The 22,032-nt window shown below is 39.8% G+C and overlaps 1 protein-coding gene and 1 non-coding gene across 12 annotated transcripts in view; both read right to left on the bottom strand.

Annotated features, from left to right (window-relative positions):
* The window catches only part of EYA1 (EYA transcriptional coactivator and phosphatase 1), a 334,821-nt gene that overhangs the window by 304,519 nt on the left and 8,270 nt on the right, over positions 1 to 22,032 (bottom strand). For 7 of the 11 annotated variants that reach the window (XM_066378892.1, XM_066378893.1, XM_066378895.1 and 4 more), the window contains exon 2: positions 10,378 to 10,484. In XM_066378892.1, the coding sequence (XP_066234989.1) occupies positions 10,378 to 10,410 (33 nt within the window). In that variant the 5' untranslated portion in view covers positions 10,411 to 10,484. Of the gene's footprint in view, positions 1 to 10,377; positions 10,485 to 22,032 lie in introns of those variants that run through there. The other 4 variants (XM_066378901.1, XM_066378905.1, XM_066378902.1 and 1 more) reach the window with 3 other exon arrangements.
* On the bottom strand, positions 8,727 to 8,797 carry TRNAA-CGC (transfer RNA alanine (anticodon CGC)). The gene has a single exon. It is a non-coding gene; the product is annotated as a tRNA-Ala (tRNA).

The raw sequence follows: 22,032 nt of genomic DNA, 5'->3' as shown, positions 1-22,032 counted from the left end.
TAATGAGATTTCACAGCAGAGATCTGTATTTCAGCGTATCTCTACCTTCCTGCAATCTGGCAAAGCAAGAACAGCTCTGAGCGTGATTCTGGGCTCTTTCCAAAGGCACCTGCTTCCCAGGAGCCACGGAGAGGAAAGCTGCCAAACTAGCACCCGTGAAGACTTCTCTCTGTTTACAAAACTGCCGCTCCAGGTAATCGTACTCATTCGACCAAAACATGTTTCACATCTACAATGAGCAAAATAGTAGAAAGGGCTGAGTTTCAGGTGGTTATCCCCTCTCCTGCTCTCTGCCCTCAAACAGCTCACAGTCTAGAAGGCATACAGATTTGGAAATAAGTATGAACAATGTAAGATAGAATTAAATATATACTAATTAGCAGTTCAGAGCACTTATTGTATAAAAAAGAAAGAGTTCAGCTTGGGAGAGGGAAGACAAAGATAAGTAAACTGATATCTGAATGTACCCAGCAAATAAGAAAGAGAAAAACACCCAGTGATTGACTACATGAAATGCAGTAGGAAAAATGAATTACATTTATATAATTACATGTTTATATAGTTATATAATCTATAGCAGTGGTCCCCAACCCCCCGGGCCGTGGACCGGTACTGGTCCATGGGTCATTTGGTACCAGTACACAGAGAAAGAATAAATAACTTACATTATTTCCTTTTTATTTATACTTAAGTCTGAACGATGTTTTATTTTTTAAAAATGACCAGATGTCTAAGACTCACTCTTGACGCTTGTCTCGGTCACATGATACATTTATCTGTCCCACCCTAAAGGCCGGTCCGTGAAAATATTTTCTGACATTAAACCGGTCCGTGGCCCAAAAAAGGTTGGGGACCACTGATGTATATAGCACATAATATGTATTTATAAATTAGTTATATGCACTATCAAGCTTCACCTCTTCTGTTCAAAATATTGAGTAAAGATAATTTTAATGTAGAAAAAATCCAGAAGATCACTGTATTATTTACCTATTGCTCCATAACAAATTACCTCAAAACTTAGCATCTTAAAGTAATCTCACATGATTTTTCAGAGTCAGAAATCTGGCAGCAGTTTAGTTAGCTGCTGTTAGATATTAGGGGCTCTCATGAGGATGAACCACAGCTGTCTGCTGGACTAGGGGCGGAGGCTCAAGAAGGTTTCCTCACATGTTAATTAAAATATTCCATTCCTGGTCATCTGGGCTTCTCCACTAGGCTGCCTGAGTGTCCTCACAACATGGCAGCCAGCTGCCCCCAGAATGACTGATTCACATCCACTTTTAGGATGTCGTATCCACCATGCCAGATCATCACTGCTGCTCTGTTTGCTGCTTATGCAAAGTGAGTGAGTCACTGAGTTCCAGACCACACCCAAGGGAAGGGGTAGCCTCAAGAGACTCCATCTCTTAAAGGGAAAACTATTTAAAATATTTATGAATGTATTTTAAAATCACAACACATTCTGGAATGGTATACAAAATCAAGATGTGGCCTTTATTGATATTCCAAGCACCTTTCTAAATTAATCATAGGAACATTTATATAAGTAAAATTATATATGTATAAAAATGTGGTCATCAAATACCCTCATCACAGTATTTGAGCCAATATAAAGATATATTATGGGCTCTACAAATAATAATATTCATTGACTGAGGGATGAAGAAGGTTGCAAGAGAAAGAGACCAGGAGACATTAGAAAGGTAGAGGTGCATCCTATTGGGGTTCAAATGCTATCCTGGAACTGTGGGATTGTATCATCAAACTGAGTGTTTGGTGGGTTTCCAGAGAGGCTTGGATTCCGTGCTGGGTCCTCCTGCCCATCTCTTGGGGACCATTGCACATATTTAGTGATGTATAAACTTTATTAACTTTGATTATCCAGTACAATATGAAAACTAATTGAATCACGCTTTGTTATAACTAGAAGAGATCTCTTCAGTTCTTCGTCTTACAAAAGAAGAAGATGAGGCCGTGAGGGAGAAAATAAGTCCAATTGAAGATGGCAGAGATGAACTGATGGGAACAAAAGGAGAACCCTTGAAGGGGGGTGCCGTGCTGTTGTTGAACCACCCTCAGAGGACGAGAGAACAAGGGTGGTGGTTAATCACAGTTTATCTATATCTTCGTGGATCAGTTCTATGGAAAATTTTATGCCACAACCAAGGAGTTGACAGATGCCATAGAATCTTCTAGTGCACAAAGTCTGAAGTACTTACTAGCTGGCTCTTTACAGAAAATGTTTATTCCACTATCACTACATTGAAACAGCTTTCTTATTCTAGCTCATATGTCTGGTGATTAACATCGTTCCTAACAGAATTGTAAACCAGGAAGGTTTTTTTTTTTTTTTTCTTTTAAGTATTCAAGCTGCCTTTCCTACCTCCAAAAAAGGAAAAAATTCTAGTCTGTGCATTTTCCTCAGAAGGAGAGATCCAGACCCCATCACAACTAATGGGTTGTACAGCCGCGGTCAGACCCCGCAGTGGTGTGAGCCCCCAGACCCTGCACACGAAGGGAGCCAGAGCAGAGGCGGGCCACAGGCAGTGAATCTTAACGGTCCATGATCCTCTTTCCTTTCTTTCTAGCATCTTTGCCACAAGCAATTTTCACCCTTGTCACACTCCATTTGTTTCGTTCCTGTGGACCAAGTGAGCTGTACCAGGACACAGAACTCTGGCCAGTTCGGATAGACAAACACTTACTGAGTGCATATACAGGGCTTGGCATTGTGTTTGTGCCTGGAAATATAAATGAGTCACTGTCCTGGCTCTGGAACAATTCTCCTAAGTTTTATTCTTTTACCTAAAGTACCCAACCACTGATACACCCTGGTGCCCCATTTGAACTTTGACAGCCAGTCCCCTACAAACTCCCAGGTCACGTTCTCACTTGGCTGTTCCAGTGTGCCCAAACCAGCTTTGCCCCTTCAAAGGCAAAGCTGTGCCTACTTCCTTCCATCATGGTCTGACATCCCCACTCATAGCTCGCCTTAACCCTGTGAATGTACCTACATTACAACTAAAATAAGAGATAGTACCCCATCGTCCCTGTCTAATCAATTTCAAACAACGATGGCATTTTTTAAAGCATTTATTAAGCTAAGACAACAGCATTTACTATGTATCAGGCACTGTTTGAGAAACTCTCACATATATAATCTCATTCAGGCTTCACACTAGCCCTGTGGTGTAAGTTATTGGCATCATCCCATTTACAGATGTGGCAGACAGCCCAAGGGAGGTGCAGGGATGTGCTCAGCACCCTGAAGCCAATGGGGGCCCCTGCTCAAATCTCAGTCCGAGAAGTCAGGCTCTAGAAACTGTACTTTTATGCACTAGGCATCCTTCATATGTTATTTTTAATCACATAATCACACAAGGAAGGTATTGTTACCCCTACTTTCCAAATGAGGAAGAACTGAAGCTGAGGAAGGTTAAAGAGCAGTCCAAGTGCAGAGCAAAGACCGAAGCAAACACGTCTGACTCGCCATGTCCTGCCCCATCTGAAAGATAGCTGCGGGCCTGGCACTACGTTGGACGTGCTGCTTGATTGTCTACAAAGTGCTTTGGCCATATCTTATTCTTCATCACAGATACCCAGCAATATAGATGTGATTATCTCTATATGGAAAAACAAAATTGAGGCTCAGAAGTTGAAATATCCTCCCCAAGCACCCATAGTTAGTAAGCTGTGACTCAAAACCTGGTACTCTGGCCCTGGCTGGATGGCTCCGTTAGTTGGAGCGTCGTCCCAAAGCACAGAGGTTGCCGGTCTGATCCCCGGTCAGGGCACCTACAGGAACAGATCAATGTTCCTGTCTCTTTTTCTTTCTCTCCCTTCCTCTCTCTCTAAAATCAATTTAAAAAACCCAAAAAACAAAAAAAAACCCTGGTTTTCTGATTCCACATCAGGGCTATCTTCACCACACCTCGCTGCCTTCCTGTTTTCAAGTTAGCATCTGTTTGCTGTGTACCCATGACACCATGTTTGGCCCGGCTCTGGGCTTCACTGCCTAGCACTGTAAACGCGAAGCATCGCTGCTCACAGACAAGTCAAGGGAGAGAAGAAAAACTAGTACATTAGGGATACAGCTTATAACTGATAGTTGTAACAAGGACCTTAAGTTATCAGGAAAGAATTATTTGTATTCACTGTTAGATATTTCCATCAGAATGATGAGAATGTGGGTGGTGGCCCATCAAGGGCTCCATCTCCCCCTCTGTAAGATGAAGAGGTAGGAACTAGATCTGTGTGTTCAAACTCGTGCCTTTAGGAGCCGCCTGGGATTTCTTAAAGGGTCACAGCAGGCACCTGTTGGGTGGTCTGCCCAGCCCCTTCTCTAAAACGGCATGTTTGTGCTCCCTGTTTCACCAGCCACAGGGTCATGACTCATGAAGGGCCAATACAGTCTTTCTTGCTGTATGGTGGATGGCCCAGTAACCTGTCAGTCTAGTCAGCAGCCGGCACTAGGCAAGGGGACTAGAGAAAGCCAGTCTGTAAACAAAAAGAGGACTAAAAAGAAAAAGAAAAAATTATAGAAAAATATAGAAAGAAAACTGCCTGGATTCCTTGAGTGCCTTTTTTCTTAAGACTTTCCTCTTGTTTGCTTATGTCAGCTCATGGTGAGCCCACTACTTGCAACCAAATAAACGAATTATTCAAGGGGGATGGGATGGGTAGGCAACCAGATAGGGTTTGGGGCCTCATATTCTTATTAGGTTTTGTCATGGGTTGAATTGTATCCCCCCCAAAAGAAATATTTTAAAGTCCTAATCCCCAGTATCTGTGAATGTAACCTTATTTGGAAATAGTGTTTGCAGATGTAATCAAGTTAAGATGAAGTCAATATATAATCCAATATAACTAGTGTCCTCCTAAGAAGAGAAGAGACAGATACAGAGGGTGAAGGCCATGGGTGACATTGACAGAGATCGAAGTGCTGGGGCTGTTAACCCCAGGAAGGGCACGGACCATGAATAGACCTCCAGAAGCTAAGAAGAAGCAAAGAAGGACTTCCTACAGGTTTTAGCGGGTGCCCTGCCCACACCTTGACCTTGGATGTCTAGCCTCCAGAACTAAGACAATAAATGTCTATTGTTTTAAGCCCCGGGTTTATGGTATGTTGTTACAACAGCCTGAGGAAATTAATGCAGGTTTCCAATAAATGCTCTGTTTAAAAAAAAAGAAAGAAAGAAAGTCAAAACCATTGGATTCTATACTTTTAAATTTAATCTATCTAAAAGTATCATGTATATAAAAAGTCTCATTCATGGTCAAGATGAAACAAAATAAATCCCGATTCAATTGATAATTTCCCAATTAACTTGACATATTTATCAGGCTTGTATAACTACTTTTAGTAATTTACTTTTAGTAGATTTGGCTAAATAGTGTGCTTCTCTCTGTTAACAAAATAAATAATCAATTCTTCCATTTTGGTTAAAAGTCACTTTTCATTTTTAGAATCTCCAAATATAGGAATAGAGTACATGCACATTTTATTTAATGTTTTCTTGCAAAACCCAGCATCTCAGCAAAAGCTGCTGTGAGCATTTCAAATTGACCATAATTTAAAGGGAACACAAGACATCAACACAATGAGGCCCTAAATATAATTACTCTAAAAAACTCTCACATATCCTCATCTAAAATTTTTGTAATAAAAGTAAATTAACTATCATTTAAAATAACAAGCCCCTTTTAGAGTCTCAGGAAACTTGGCTTCCCCACCACTGACAACATCTCAACCACACATAAGTAGCACTGGTACATGTAACACCTAGCAGAGGTGTGAGAGTTGCATTTAAAAACTTTATTGTAGACTTGCAGGAGACCAGGTAATTTTTTTAAATCCATGACCACATTTTTCTAGAGATACTATTTCCAATATAAATACATTGGAGTTGTCTTGTACTTTTTCAAAGAACTTTAAAATATACGATCCCACTTAACCTACAAAATTGTGATTTTCAGTAAGAATAGATAAATAGTATCATCTCTGTGTTACAGTCAAGAAGGACCCTTGGAAATGTGCCCCAGCTCATTCCACTACGAAAAGTTAAAATCAGGTCTCTGACTCTTAATCTAAAATGTCATTTTCAAGATACCAGACTGCCTATCCAATTCAGACACAAGGTTTAGTCTTTTATATGGTGTGTTTTTTAACTACAAGCCTTATAGCCTCAAGAAAAAATATAGTGATTTATTTTTTAATTTGCTTTTTTTCCCCCAAGGAGCTACTAGATGTGTTTCTTATTCTGAATGGTTTCCTTCTAGAAATCTTCATAAACCAAAGAAATTGAAAGAGGCAGCCATATCCTGGCTCTCGGATGTTTATGTTTCGGAATTGTCTACCAAGAGAGGGCCAACCATGGCTCTTCTGAGAGGGCGTGGAGCTATGCTCTTCCACATGGGGACTCAAGTGGTGACAGAAGAGTGGCCAGAATTCTGGCAGAAATGATTTAAAGCCTCACAAACCCCATCTTCTCCTTTTTGTCCTCATAAGGTGAACTGAAGAGCAGAGAAAACTTACAAAGTCACGTGAGCCACTTTTTTCCTAGATGTGAAAACCACGTAAACAGAACATTCCATAATTTAAAAGGTGGGGCTTCTGATTTAACCCTTTGCCCAGTGCTACATCTACTCAGGATCAAATTGAAAAACTACTTCAGCTCTGCCCATGATCCTCTGTCACACAATAAACACATCTCCAAAGCCCTGGTAGGGTCAAGAGGCGACATTACAGGAATATTGCACATTCTGACGTTCAAATGATCATTTTCCTTCCCTCAAGTGGCACAAGCCACTTCAAAACTCTCAGCTTCCAACCTCACAAAGCATGGTTACAACAAGATTAAGAGTGAACATGCCTTGTTAAAGGGACCCCCTGCACGACACCCCCCTTGTTACCCACTGAAATGCCAAAGACGTTCCTCTTGGCCTCTCCCAAAATGAGCCCCTCTGGGCTCCCCAGCTGTCAGGGAGCCAAAAGAACACCGGTGAAACTCTTGTCAGCTTCCTGCCAAGCCAGATGTCAGGCCTAAAAGGAAGAAATGAGAAGGCTTCACTGACTCCTCTCCTGTCCTGTCACACACAGTAAAGAAAGAACCATGTGACACTGAGAAAGAATCATTGTTGGCAAAGGCAACAGAGATTCATAATACGTACTATACTGACAATTGCATATGTAAAGCAATAAAGGTATGTTTTACAAACTGGCTTTGAATGCGAAACCTTTCAAAGAGCTTTTTTTTAAAAAAAAAATGCCATCGCTGATGAGGAAACTAAAGGCCCTGCTCCTATCAGAAATATGCTTAGGGAAGCAAGGATCCAGTCTCACTGAGAGCTACAGAGTGGAGGGAAGTAAGAATTATAAAACAATAAAGCTGAAAACAACATTAGATTAATTGGACTTGAAGCTCTTCATTGACATGTGCAGAAATGGAGAGTTTCAGACAAGTGCTTAGAATATATTTAATATTGTTTTAAAAGAATGTGTGCTGTGCAATACTATTCAACAATATAAATGAACAAACTACTGAAACACGTAACAGAACCGATGACTCTCACAGACATAATGCTTCATGAAAAAAAGGGCAGAAACCGAAGAGAACACCTTAGGTGAGGATCCAGTTTGTATGAACTTTTGGAACAGGTGAAACTGATCAAAAGTGAAGCCACCTGAACAGGGCTTGTCTCTGGGGGCTGGGGCGGACTAGAGAGGGATTCAGTGAGAAGGGGCGTTGAGCGCGTTAGGGAGATGGAAACTCTAATGTGATAGGTATAACCCCTTCTCAAAATGTTGTTGTTAAGATTGGCACCTTTCGATGTATGTGGATTTTGTCTTAAAAACTGCTGTGCGAAAGCCGTAATCATTCAGTGGTTGTGAGGAGAGTAGGGTGAGGGGAGCGGTAAGCTAAAACGAAGGTGGCAGAATATTGACAAAGCTGAAGCTGGTTGTGGGGGACCATATACTCCTGTTCTTACTCTGAATACGGTCGAGACTTTTTCTAAAAGAAACTTTTGAAAGATGAGCATGAAAAGCAAAAAGAAGTTCATGTTTAGGAGTCCAAGCACTCTAGACTAGTCTAGGTCTCCTTCCAAGCCTTCATTTTCCTGAGTTATCTTAACATTTCCTTCTAGGTTCTAGGTCCTCTTCCCATCTTGGTTCTGTTTCCCCACCGCCCTAAGGAAGCGACACCTGAGAGCCAGGGGCAGTGAGCCCGGAGAAGCCCACGCAAGGCTGCGTCTGCGCAGGGCCCCTGCGTGCCCTCCGTGGCTGAGCAGCAGGAGCCGGTCACATGGCCACAGACGGCTTCTCCTGTGCCAAGGTGCGTGCCCCTGAGAAGCAGCCCTCTCTAGTTTCCTACCTCCCAGACAGCTAGGTATCTTTCAAGAACAAAACTGCTTCACTCTTTTTTTTTTTTTTCTTTTTTGTATTTCTCTGAAGTTGGAAATGGGGAGGCAGTCAGACAGACTCTCACATGCGCCCGACCGGGAGCCACCCGGCACGCCCACCAGGGGGCGATGCTCTGCCCATCTTGGGGTGTCGCTCTGCGGCAATCAGAGCCATTCTAGCGCCTGAGGCGGAGGCCACAGAGCCATCCTCAGCGCCCGGGCCAACTTTGCTCCAATGAAGCCTTGGCTGTGGGAGGGGAAGAGAGAGACAGAGAGGAAGGAGATGGGGAGGGGTGGAGAAGCAGATGGGTGCTTCTCCCGTGTGCCCTGGCCGGGAATTGAACCCGGGACTCCCGCACGCGAGGACGATGCTCTACCACTGAGCCAACGGGGCCACGGCCTAAACTACTTCACTCTTCACGTGACAAAACAAAACCTCAAAACAATATGTAATAAGGTTGCCCACTAAACACATCATTTTGTTATGATAGGCAACAAAAGAAATTAATCATTACATTCTTTACCTATTTGTTAATTTCAGTCTCAAGTTTTAGTTAATGTCTCAATTCTTAAATTTGAATTTGCATAATATAAAATATTATTAGAAATATTATTATCAGCAACATGGATTTGCAGATACTGTTAAATGTGCGAGGGACTCTCTAATGCATCAACTGACACCGATCTAAGTAGCAAAGTTACAAAAAAAATGAGGGCAGTAAGGAGCAGTAATTGGTGGGTTTATTTTTCACTTATTTTATATGCACTACAAAAGTATTTTTAACATGATAATAAAATCAAGCACTCCAAGCCCATCACAGGAGCTTAAAACAACAAACAAACAAATTAAATGGGTTAAGTTAAAGGTGCTTTTCCTCTTCAGGATAAAAGCTATGCTCTGCAGAATGATCTCGAAGTGTTTGTGTGCCTCACAAGATGACCGAGGAGATCCATAAAATAGACTCTGTAATTGCATATGGTATGACTGTAAAGTACCTTGATAGCACTTGACCCTTTGTTATTAAAATCCGTATCCATTAGCAGTTCCTGCTTATTGCATAACACCAATAGGCCTTGTAAGACATGCATTACAGGAACCACAACAGCATTACTAAAGATCACACTTTGGGTTTGTGATAATTCTATTGTGAACAACGCTGAGCTATGATGAAACCACAGGTCTAAGAGCGTCACAACTGATCAGAGAACTTAAAAGTCAAAGTCACATATGCCACCCCAAATAATGCTATGAAAAATTTCCATGAACACAACAACTCTCACTTACTGAAAGATGCTTTTCTAAAATTAATATCCATCGACTTATTCAAGTTCTAAGTAACGCAAAGGTTATTTGTAAGATTACCTCTAATTGGGAATATTTGTTCATGAGCCAAAGGAAGCTTGCTTTCTTCCTGATAAGAGCCTGAGGAAAAATTCTGAATTCTTTCTTTTCTGCTCTCAGGATAAACAAACAAAAGAAAACCTTAGAGACCTAAGGTTCTCCTTAATTTAAAGCCAATTCTAGAGTTCATCAAACTGAAACTACCACACTAAACACACATTTGAAAGATACACAAAAACACACATGTGTATTTATAAAACAAGTACATACTAAATGATCCAAACTTAAATATTAATTTCAAGTTTTATGAGACAAATACATGTTTTCCTTGAAGCAAAGAAAAATATAAGCCTGAAAATTACGTTATGTTTTTTGTTGTAATTAAGTAATACTAAAGGTTGGCTTTCCTTCTAGAACTTTATTTTTGGTAACTGATACCTCTACGAAAGGTATCAAATAGGTTAGGTTTGGCTGAGAAAATTGTGTATTCCTCAATTCATAACTTTTAAAATCATTAAAAATTGGTGCCTAGCTTTTAAGGAATTTCTAGACACTCAAATTACAACAAAAATAGTAATTACAATTTTAAAAGTAATAACTCTTTCTTTAAGACTGACATTCTGTTTACTTACAGACGGTCCATTTATCCCCCGGGGGTCTTCCATTGAAGACGTCTTCTTCTGAATTATAGATGGCTATTAGCTACACAAGTCTTCAAAGGGTTCCCACACCCCTGCACCTGTGGGGAAGAGAGCACAGAGCAGCCGTATTAATTGTGTGGCATGAAATTAAGAGCTGGTCTTCCCATCTGCAGCTTTCCTCTTACTAGCATGTATACACAAGTCAAGAATGCTTACCTTCACTGAACGAATCTTTAAAATAAATATTATGGGCTCACTGTTTATCACAATTTACATGAGCCAAATGTGGCCAAATGATAGCTCAGTGTGTCTGCTGTCAGCAGCTGCAGCCCAGGAAAAAAACATAATGTTGAGGCCAGCTAGAGAGCTCTCCACACACACTATTTTTTGAGCCAACAGTGTAAGGGCTTTCTTTTTTTCCCCCCATTTTCTTTTCTCTTTTTGAATTCAGTTTCTCCACGCTATCTATCAATGTCAATTGTACCACAATGCAAAGAGGAAATACTAACAAAGAAATATGACTGTAGTCTGAGAAAGGATAAAAGAGAAAAACCCAGAGTTGAGTGTTTTGCCCTTGGGGCAAGGATATTATTATGCTATTTCTTAGCAAGTTTACATTAGGTCACAGTTTCACGGCTGATCAAGTCTGAACCTTCAGAGACTCAACACCTTCAAGAAGAATGGGGCATGGGGATCCTTCAAGGCACAGAAAATGAATATAGTGTTTTGAAATATATTCTACATTTAGCTATCTTCAAAGAAAAAAAAAGGAATATAGCCATCTAGCTGCCCATTCTCATTTCCTTTCTAAATTAATTTTCATGCTTAAGTTCAAATGAGGCACCCAAAAGAGACTCTCAGGTTCACTTACTTGGGCTCAACAACTAGGAACTTATTCTACATACCTCACATCAACTCCAACACAAATATTTAAATATACATGCAATTTTCTTTTAAAAAAAAATACCAGTAAGCATGATCTTAATATCTCCCAATGTAAAATTACAGAATAGAGAGCATGTGGTAGTGTCTTTAGCATCACGTTTTGTAAATGTACTTGAACTTCTGCATGATTACATGGTAGGAAAACCACTGTAATGGAAGTCAAAAGATCTGAATTCAGGTTCTAATCTAACTCTGCCACCAGCTAGCTGAATGAATGCAGGCAAATCATTTAGACTCTCTGAGCCTCAGTTTTATTATCTGCAAAATGGAAGATTTCTGTGGGATGATATCTTACAGGTTTATATTTTGGATTTATGATTTAACGAATGTAGGTATTAAAATGCATAATTTTCAGGTAAAACATTCCAAGTCTGGATCATTTTAGGATATACTTTTGAAATGCTGGACCAATTCTTATTTACGATTATTTTGCTCACAATCGTCAATGCTGGAAAACATATGCCTTATCCACTGTCGACACAAAGGTGATGCTTTTTGGACAACATAAGAATTATAAATAACTACAGCCCTAAAATTTGGAGAACCTTATGAAAGCATAGTGTTTTTGTAATTTTAACAAGAAGTTATTTTATAATTTCAGGTTAGGAGTAAATAAAAAGCCTATGAATGTGTTTATGGTCTGCTAAACTGAGAAAAAGAACAATAGCGCTCTATTTTGAATTATGCAAAACTTCAGAACTGAGACTTAAAATCCACCAGCATTGCTTTGAGAGGATTCCTTGCATAATTAGGGCAGTGCTATTACAGAAAGTCGACTTTTTTCATTGCTTGAGTGACTCTCTGGAGGCACGTTAACTTTTCCAGGCGATAAGGTAGCATTTTAAATGATAATAATCCTGCCTTACATTGGTCAGATTCTTTACAGTTTACATAGTGCTTGCACATAAATTGCCCACAGCACACCTACATGTGGTGGGACAAAGTCCAGTCTCACTCCTCACAGAAGGGAGCAGGCCCAAGACAAAGCCCCCTCTGATTTCCCCTAAATTCCCATCCTCTCTATACCTGTCCTGAGAACATGTTTCAATCAAAATCTGTATATTCGATATTCCAGGATTATTTCCCATGTGTTTCTTTTCCATATTTCCATATTGAACTTACTGAACAGTTTAAGGTATTAAGAATGGTCACGTTACATGACCATGAAAGGTATTTCATTCGTAATTTTATTTCTTCTGAAGATGAAACTATTCTGTACTAAATACTGTGTTTGTTATTGTTTCCTGGGCTAAAAAGAAAAAAAACTGTGATTATTAAGAAGCCGAAAGAGTCAGCATTCATCTACTTCAGGTAGATGTCTCCACTAAGAAAGACTACCACTCGAAAATCAAAAAGTCACGGAGAGCCATGGACTTTATTTACAAATCCTCCACTGCTTGCTAAATCAGCATAGTTGTTTCCAGATTTCTACATGTCAATCCAAACCATGAAATCTATGCCATGACTGGGTCTACTACTATTTAGAAGCTTGGCTCTGGTAAACCTTTAATTCCCTTGCTGGACTTGATCTCTCATGGTTTATAAGTAAGCCTGCCCCCATTAGAGCACTTATCTAATGGACTGTAATTATTTCTCTACCTGTCTCCCCCACTAGACCGTGGCTTCATGAGGGCTAGGACCACGCCATACTTTCTTGTTCCGGTCACATATGGTACTCATTAAATATTTTGAATGAATGAATGAATGAATGAGAGTTATTGAAGCATGCCAATCTTTGAATACATGTAAATGCTAAGCTAGAATTAGGTGAGCAGTTAAGTGATGGCACTATCATTCAATCAACTTAAAAAGTATGCATCAAATGTTGGATCCTGAAAATTTGTTTCAAGTATCCTAAAAAACAGGCTCAGCCCTGGCTGGTTGGCTCAGCGGTAGAGCGTCGGCCTAGCGTGCGGAGGACCCGGGTTCGATTCCCGGCCAGGGCACATAGGAGAAGCGCCCATTTGCTTCTCCACCCCTCCGCCGCGCTTTCCTCTCTGTCTCTCTCTTCCCCTCCCGCAGCCAAGGCTCCATTGGAGCAAAGATGGCCCGGGCGCTGGGCATGGCTCTGTGGCCTCTGCCTCAGGCGCTAGAGTGGCTCTGGTCGCAATATGGCGACGCCCAGGATGGGCAGAGCATCGCCCCCTGGGGGGCAGAGCACCGCCCCTGGTGGGTGTGCCGGGTGGATCCCGGTCGGGTGCATGCGGGAGTCTGTCTGACTGTCTCTCCCTGTTTCCAGCTTCAGAAAAATGAAAAAGAAAACAAACAAACAAACAAAAAAAAAAACAGGCTCAACCAAAAAGGGGTTATTTAATTCATACCTATGTATCTCCCTACCTACTTACCTAACTACCTACCACCTACCTACCTACTTAGCTATGTATTATACACAGAGGGAATAGCTCTTTATAAAACTGTGTTGACCTATACATAAATACTTATAGCATCCTTAGAGGTGAACTTCACAGGGACGTTAAGCCAAGGATAGTTTCTAGAAAGAAGCAAAAGAATGTCGAAGGAGGCTAATCAAGGCATACACGGGAAAGAAAGGTACACACTCACAGAAGGGTCATGCAATGAGATTTGTCTGCAGAGATTTGTGAAGCAGTAGAAGCAGATGCCATGTATCAGAAGTGTCCCTACAAGACAGAGCACCATGAGTCTGGTGGTGGCTATGCATTCACATGTCTGTCCCTAACGCTTACCCTTGTCCAAGCACAAAATTGGGTCAATCATTCATGTATGCATTTAACCCAAAAAGTCAAATCCTTTGTTCACCCACTCCTGCCTTAACTATACTGCTTACAAAAATTAGGGGATATTTTACCTCTTCATATTCATTTTGAGATCTGCCCTAATTTTTGTGAGCAGTATATTATAGTATATACTCTTGGGTTTGTACACAATGGAAGGCTATCTTTTTATTAGCCACTGAAGTGTAATTGTTGTTTCCCTAATAAAGACACAAGGAACTAAGATGTCCTGGGGCTCTGTTGGCCAAGTTCAACATTCTGGAGCCAGTTATTGACTAACCAGGGAAAAAGATCAGCTGAAAAAAACAGTGAGAAAAAGCTGCACAGTTAGGCATACATTGAAATGCAACCCAACTCTTCATATTGTTAGCTGCCTGAGGACACCTCAAGACATTCTCCGAGGGCAGACAGAAGCAAGCATCCCCTCCTGAAGCCACTGCAGCCCACGAGTTTGAGTAGGGGCACCCACAGCTTGAAGTGGTGGAGCCCCCAACTTTCATCAGCAGCCCCAGGCCAGATACCAGCCCGGGCATCTGGTGCTGAGCGGAACCAGGCAGGTGGCAGGAGAGCCAGTGGGAGGCCTCTTGGGCCAGGAAGAAACAAGGAGTACTGGCCAGGTTTGAGCTGGGCTATTCAACACTTGAGGGAACCAGACCTTCTTCAGTCCCAGTCCCCTGGCCTGTTGATGACCCACCACTGAAAAGCTAACTTTGTTAGTTGAACTTGCCTAACACAGAATTAATGGAAGCCTTAGTAATTCCCTTTATATTTTCCAGTCTTGGAGGAATAGACTAGAAAGGGGCTAGAAGTAATATATACATACTAGCAAATAAAGAATGACAAATAAATATGAGATCCATACAGTAATAAGACAGAAAGCCTCAAATTCAGACTACAATCTGACACATTTTACAATTATGTAAAGTCCCCTTTGGGGTCTCAGAGGAATTATGAAATTGGGCCCCTGGTGATAACATTATAATGATACCTATAAAAGGTAGTGAGGCATATTTGCGAGTGATATTTTATGCCCTATTGTAACCAACAAGCCTATAATTTTTAAAATACAGAATCATTCTAAATACAGAAACTTTAATGCATGTGAGACAAATGTACTATTCTGTGCTTCTTATTTCAAAAAAAAGTACTCAGGAGGTCTGAACCTAAGGTTTTCTGGGTTCAGTAAAATCCAAAATCACTCTACATAGACACTTCTTATTATTTTCTACCCATCAGCTAAAACAAGGCAGTTAATTTAAAAAAATAAAAAAGCAGCATCACCTTATTTCACAAGTTAACATTTCCTTACTTTTGCTTTAGTTCTCGCTCATCACAAACATCCTGGCTATTGTTAGAACAAAAGATTGAGAGAAAAGTTAGAATAAGTGTGTAAGTTACCGAGGCATGAGGGGGATAGAAAAAGGGTTTAGATAGGCAGGCTCTTGGGACAGACTTTTTAGATTGAAAAAAAATTGGCCCTAGCTGGTTGGCTCCGTGGTTGAGTGTCAGCAAGGCGTGTAGAAGTCCTGGGTTCAATTCCTGATCAGGGCACACTCATCTGCTTCTCCACCCTTCCCTCTTCTCTCTCTTTCTCCTTTCTTTCTTCCTGTCCTGCAGCCATGGCTCAAATGGTTTGAGTAAAGTTGACCTTGGGTACTGAGGATGGCTCGGTGGCCTCGGCTCAGGTACTAAAATAGCTCAGTTGCCAAGCAATGGATCAGTGGCCCCAGATGAGCGGAGTATCGCCCAGTAAGGGGCTTGCCTGGTGGATCCGGTCAGGATGCATGTGGGAGTCTGTCTTTGCCTCTTCACTTCTCACCTAATAAAAATTTTTAAAAAAAGAAAAGAAAAATAAGGTGAAGTGGAAGTAAGGACTACTATGAGTGGGAGGAAAATAATATTTTAAAAAATAGTACGCATCTTGTATATTTTAATTTTTCTTGCTGATGTTAAAAAAATGAGTTACATTTTTGATGACGCAGAAATCATGTCTAACAAACCAGAGAGCCATCAGACACTGTTAATAACTTGTGGCTCTGTGGATGAAAGAGTATTTTCATTACAACACACCATCACTTTCATCTTTGCCTTCTCACCAAGTGTTGAGTTTTCTAACATTCCTGAGAAGCAGAAGGAAACTAAGTGGTGGAACACTGCTTTATGGAAAGAAAAGAGCTATTCTTAAGTGTGTCCCCAGAAGACTACAACTACGAACTGAATAAACATATCAAATCAAGGGGTCTTTAAGAAAATTTACAAACAGAATTCTGCAGTGAAATGAACCATTGGATAAATCACCTCCAGAGACCTACTCGACTATTCCAGGGTTCCAGAAGCCACAAGATGCTTTTCTCACTGTCCCCACCAACCCCCATCTCTGCTTTCCTGGCCTAAGAAATTTGGTTATATGCAGGAAAACAGACTGGGCATACTTGGGTGAGTCAGACTCAGAAACCAGACTCTCACTGCTCTTTCAAATTGTTAAAGAACACATCCCAATATATGAAGTCACTAATGAAAAATAAGTTCAACCCTTTATTGGTGAAAGTCTTCTATCACTGGAGATATAGTTTCTATAGAAATAAATGTCTAAACATTTTACTTTCATAGCTCTTCTACTGAAATACTGGTATGGCTGTTTTAAACTTTTAAGTATGAAGCCTATTGATTCTTTTTTTTCTATTTTTTTAATTTATTTTGTTTTTAATTTATTTTTTTCTATTATTTTAATTTATTGTGTTTACATAGATTCTAGTGTTGCCCCGAATGCACCCCCCCCCGTATTCCCCTCAACATCTCCCTTGTCCCCCTCTCCACAACGCCCTCCCCCCTTCCCTTCAGGGCCTATTGATTCTTTATAAAACTTCTAAATAAATATGAGTAGAGTTCTGTTTCTACCATATGTGATTTCCTTCTAACCAGATAAAGAATGGAAGGCAAAGGGCCAATCAAATGGGCTAACATTAATTAGAAAAATAGTGACATGTATTTACTTAGTAACTATACTTGAATTCAGACTGTTTTCAAGATCATTAGGCCTACACAATATTTTAATGTAGCATTTACTACATAAACTACATCAAGAAAACCTTAAACACACCCATCACCCCATCAAGTCAACTTGTCTGCATGCATGATTTTACATAGCTAGAGTCACTGTGAATCTTCAAGCTTGTCTTTTTCTTGTTTCTCTTAACATTGTGCCATAAGCATTTTATAGTCTGTACATTTATCATTTTTAATGCCCATGTAATATTCCATTGGGGATATATATATATATATATATATATATATATATATATTACTATAGAGTAGGACATGTGGGTTTTTTTTACTCTTTCACTATAGCATATAACACTTCATCTTCATTTATCATTATTTTCTTCTTTTTCATTATTCATTTAAGAATAAATTCCAAAGAGTGCAATAAAGGATCAAAAGGTATGATAGCTGAAAATAGTAATAGTAAAGTATGGTCAAATTTACTGTTTCAGATTTTCCTCACATATGACATTGGCCCTGGTAGCAGGATGAACCACACAGTCACATTTTTAAAATATTCAAATGAAGTTGTTACAAAGGAACCTGTGATCTTGACAGCATTCATGAATCTCCCTCCGTGAGAGGTTACCAAATTTGTATATTTCTGTTAAATTTCTGAACACGAAAGATCGTGGCTGGACATTTGAAACCTGAACTAAATCACTGGTCAGGACGACCACAGTGCTGATAAAAGTATGCATGGTTATCACACACGTATCACCTGCTCTTTCTTTTACTCCTCATTGCTCTGAATGAAATCTGCTCTCACAGACTCAAGAAGAAAAGTCAACCTCTTTTTTTCCAATACAGTTAAGAAAGCTACACACTGTTTGGGTGGTGACTGCCTTTTTCATTCCAGAAAACATGTAATCTTTTATTCTGATCACTTCTTCCTCCTCTTACCTTACATTCAACATGTGACACGACTCAGTGCGTTGAGTCTGACAGACATTATCATAAAATAATTTCTATTCCAGCATAGAAAAAGTAAATGCTACCCATTGGTTATGACTGGTGGCACACTCATGATAAATTTGAGGAGCAGTGGTGTGCCATAGCACATTGCATGAGAACCACAGGCCTATATATCTTATATGTAATAAGGAAATTCAGGTATCTAAAAGAAAATAATCTAAAGCATAATCACACATGATAAACTTATTTCAAATTCTGCCAGATTGTTGTATTAATTCTGCTGAGTCTACTGAATTTAGCTAGTCTTCCACAGATGTTGTCTGTATACAATGTGTCACAGAAATACTTTCTCAGCCCACTAAAAATACAGTTTCACTTTAAAAATAACTTATGCTCTAGAATGGCAATTTTCAACTTCTGTGCTGCAAGAATTTTTAAAAGACGCAATACCTGATTATTTAGCAAGGGGCACTGACCTCTTTTCCCTTAGATTGTCAAATAAAAAAATGACAAAAGCCAACATAGCAATAGTCATCCAGTGTGAATGAATTGAAATTATATCTATTTTTTGGTCAGTTCAGCAATACATTTTTTTTTTTTGGTGTGCCACAGAATTTTAGTAATTACTTTATGTACTGTGAGAGGACAAAAGTTGAAAATCACTGTTCTAGAACAACTAGTAACACACTACACAGATTCTGTTCAATAATTCTGTTTGCTATTTTGTAAATTTAGTAACTATAACTAAATGATGGTTTTTCTTACTTTGTTCAAAAGAAAAATAAGGGATATGAAATATTTACTCCTTTACTTTTACATAAAAATTTCTACCAGCAAATACTTCTTAAGGTGTTAAAACATACCACAGAAACTTATCCATAGCAGGACAATGGTTGCCTGGAAGGTTGGGGGGTTGGGGGAAGTGTGGGACTGCAGAGGGCCACAGGGCCACAGGTAGCAGGCTGGGGGGTTGGGGGAAGTGTGGGACTTCAGAGGGCCACAGGGAACATTTTGGGGTATTAAAACCATTCTGCATCTTGATGATAGTTGGTTACATGAGTCTACATAATTGTCAAAATTCAATAAACTATATAAAGTGTTTTGCTTGGTTTTTTTTTTTAATGTGCCACAACTCAAATTCTCTATCAATTGTCAACCTCTTTTTTTCCAGTACAGTCAAGAAAGCAACACACCATTTGGGTGGTAACTGCCCTTTTCATTGAGAATAACAGCCATTGCCCCTTCAAATCAAATGCTATGTCAATGATGATCTTTGTATAGACATTCATCCACCAACACTCCCCTCTAATGCAGATGAATTTATTCCTACTTGAGTAAATGAGATGGATTCAACAATGAACAATGTTCATTTTTTAGGTACAAAAGTGAAGAGGAGGCTCAAAAACATACCTTTGGTTTAAGTGGTGAGAATTAGACACTATATGATGTTCTTTAAGATTAAGATTCAATTGGCATGTTGATAATTGATATAATCCTAAAGGTCTTAATTTTTAAGAACTTAAATCAGAATGGTGAATGGTGGTTTGGTTTTCAGAAACACCCTGGTCAAATTTAGATAATTCCTGTTCTGTGCCTAGCCCACAATAAGTGCAGCCATCAAGAATTTAAAAAGCAGTTTCATTTCTAAAAATAAGGTGAAAACATATTTCTTAGACTCTTATGCCATTTCTTTTTCTTTTGCTGCTAAAATTCAAAGGTATTTTCAACCATGAATGTAGGCACAGACTTCAATGTTCAGCTCAATGCTAACATATTAATTTAGTACAGAAGATCTAAGTTCTTCATTAGACCTGAGAAGTCATGTACATTTTTCATGTGCCAGTTTAGGAGGTCCTAGAGATCTGAGTAGAGCGTCTCTGCTCTCCTCCAATGCCACTTACTCCTTCACCCTTGACAATCACAACTAAAGTTTAGCAAAGCAATTTTATTTCCTGGACACAGACTCTTACTTTTAGTGGCTTCTTGATGAGAGGAAAGGTTACTTGATGAAATCAGACTGCAGGTCTGCAGTCGCCAAGGCCAAAATACAGACAATAAAGATACTAATGGAGAAAGCGTTAAGCTGTCAGAAAAGGTTTTTCTGACAGGCTTTCTTTGAATTTTACTCTTTCCTTAAAAATCAAAGGTCAAATTACATTAATGAAAAACTAGAGAAGTTTAAGAAGTCTGTCTCTCTTCAGTTCAATGAGAAAACTGTTAATGGGTGAGGTAATTAGACCAGAACCTATCAGCCATGGATATTGTGATGGGGCCACTGCAGTAGAAAGTGACAGAATCCAAATTTCTAGAGCAGGGATCATCCAAAAACATCCTTGACAGATACTCAACCTGCTTTTGCATGAATACCTCTGGTGATAGACATTCAGCTTGGCAAACCATTTGGTCCATAACCGGATGGTTTAACCTTTAGGAGGCTTTCCCTTATATGGAGCTGAAATAGACTCATCTTCTCTAGGTTCAGTTTTCATTCTGCAGCAATATAAACACGCTTCGATATCCTCTTATACAAAATAGTCCTTGAGCATTTAAGGTTATGATGACATCCCCTAAAGGCTGTCCTTTCTAGAACCAAAACATCTTTTTAAAACTGAGTTCTTAACTCTCTCCTCACAGGATGTATCCCTTGGTCAGTGACCTCTGGGATCTGAACACCACTGGCAGTTACTGAGCTTAAGGATTCACAATCTCTTTGGCAAATGACTTGTTTTCAAGTCATACTCCCTCTGTTCTATGTTTGAGGAATTGACTCGTCCTTGTGAAATTCTCACTTTGTTAGTTTCTGCCTGTCAGTCAAGCTTACTCTGATTTTCTTTGACTACTTCTGTAAGCCAATAACTGAGATGCCCGGCTTTCTGTAACACACCAACCTAAAAACCATTACTTCAGCTTTCTTCTTTCAAGTCACTCATATAAATTGTAAAGAGCAGAAAGCCAAAACTAGAGCCAGCCCTGATGAGTCCAAGGATCGTGAAAAAGACTACTGAGGACAAGGCAGGAGAGTAGGGATTTTAGTTGGTAACTCTGGCACTTACCAACTCTGTAGTCCTGGGAAAATTAATTTCTCTGGGCCTATTTCTTCACCTATACAATGATGTTAATACCATCTACTAGAATAAAGATGATTAAAAATGAGCCTTACACACATAGTACATGTTCAATAAATGTGGTTGAGTGTCTGACCAGGCAGTGGAGCAGTGGATGGAGCATCGGATTGGGACATGGAGGACCCAGGTTGAAACCCTGAGGTCACCAGCTTGGTTGGGGCTGGGCTCATCCAGCTTGAACATCAGCTCACCAGCTTGAGCCCAAAGTCACCGGCTTGAGCAAGCGGTCAATCACTCTACTGTAGTGCTGTGCCCCACCCCTGCCCTAGGGTCAAGGCACATGTGAGAAAGCTATCAATGAACAACTAAGGACCTGTAACAAAGAATTGATGCTTCTCATCTCTCTCCCTTCCTGTCTGTCTGTCCTTATCTCTGACTCTCTCTGTGTCTCTGTCAAAATAAACAAACAAACAAATAAATAAATGTGGTTGAGCAAATGACAAGAATTTTGTAAAGAATAAAAGGATATAAAACTATGCTGCAATATGCTTCATTGCCTCTAGTATTTACACCCCAAAATTATCATGTAAATTGATTGCTTAAAGACTATTTTAGGAGCTGCATTTAGGTTACTAAAATAGCAATTAGTAAAACAATATTGTTATTATAGTGCTCCCTCTCTTTAATTATCTTTTGACCTTTTCATAGGTTTAATAATCTCACTAATAGATCTTTTTATAGTTCCTTTTTTTTTTTTTGTCTGCCTTCTCTCCAAGGGCTCCGCATGTCCCAAGTTGTGAAGCTTAGAATTTGTTCTCTCCCAGGTAGGGAACAAGTCTCATTTGGTTCGTTTGGTCTGACATCGAAGCCCTTTCCCATCTAGCCCTAGCTACCATCCTTGCATACCTCTTCTGCATCCCAGGTTT

This window comes from Saccopteryx leptura, chromosome 3, assembly GCF_036850995.1.
Source record: "Saccopteryx leptura isolate mSacLep1 chromosome 3, mSacLep1_pri_phased_curated, whole genome shotgun sequence".
NCBI lineage: Eukaryota > Metazoa > Chordata > Mammalia > Chiroptera > Emballonuridae > Saccopteryx > Saccopteryx leptura.
This window is presented reverse-complemented; position numbering and strand designations above follow the sequence as displayed.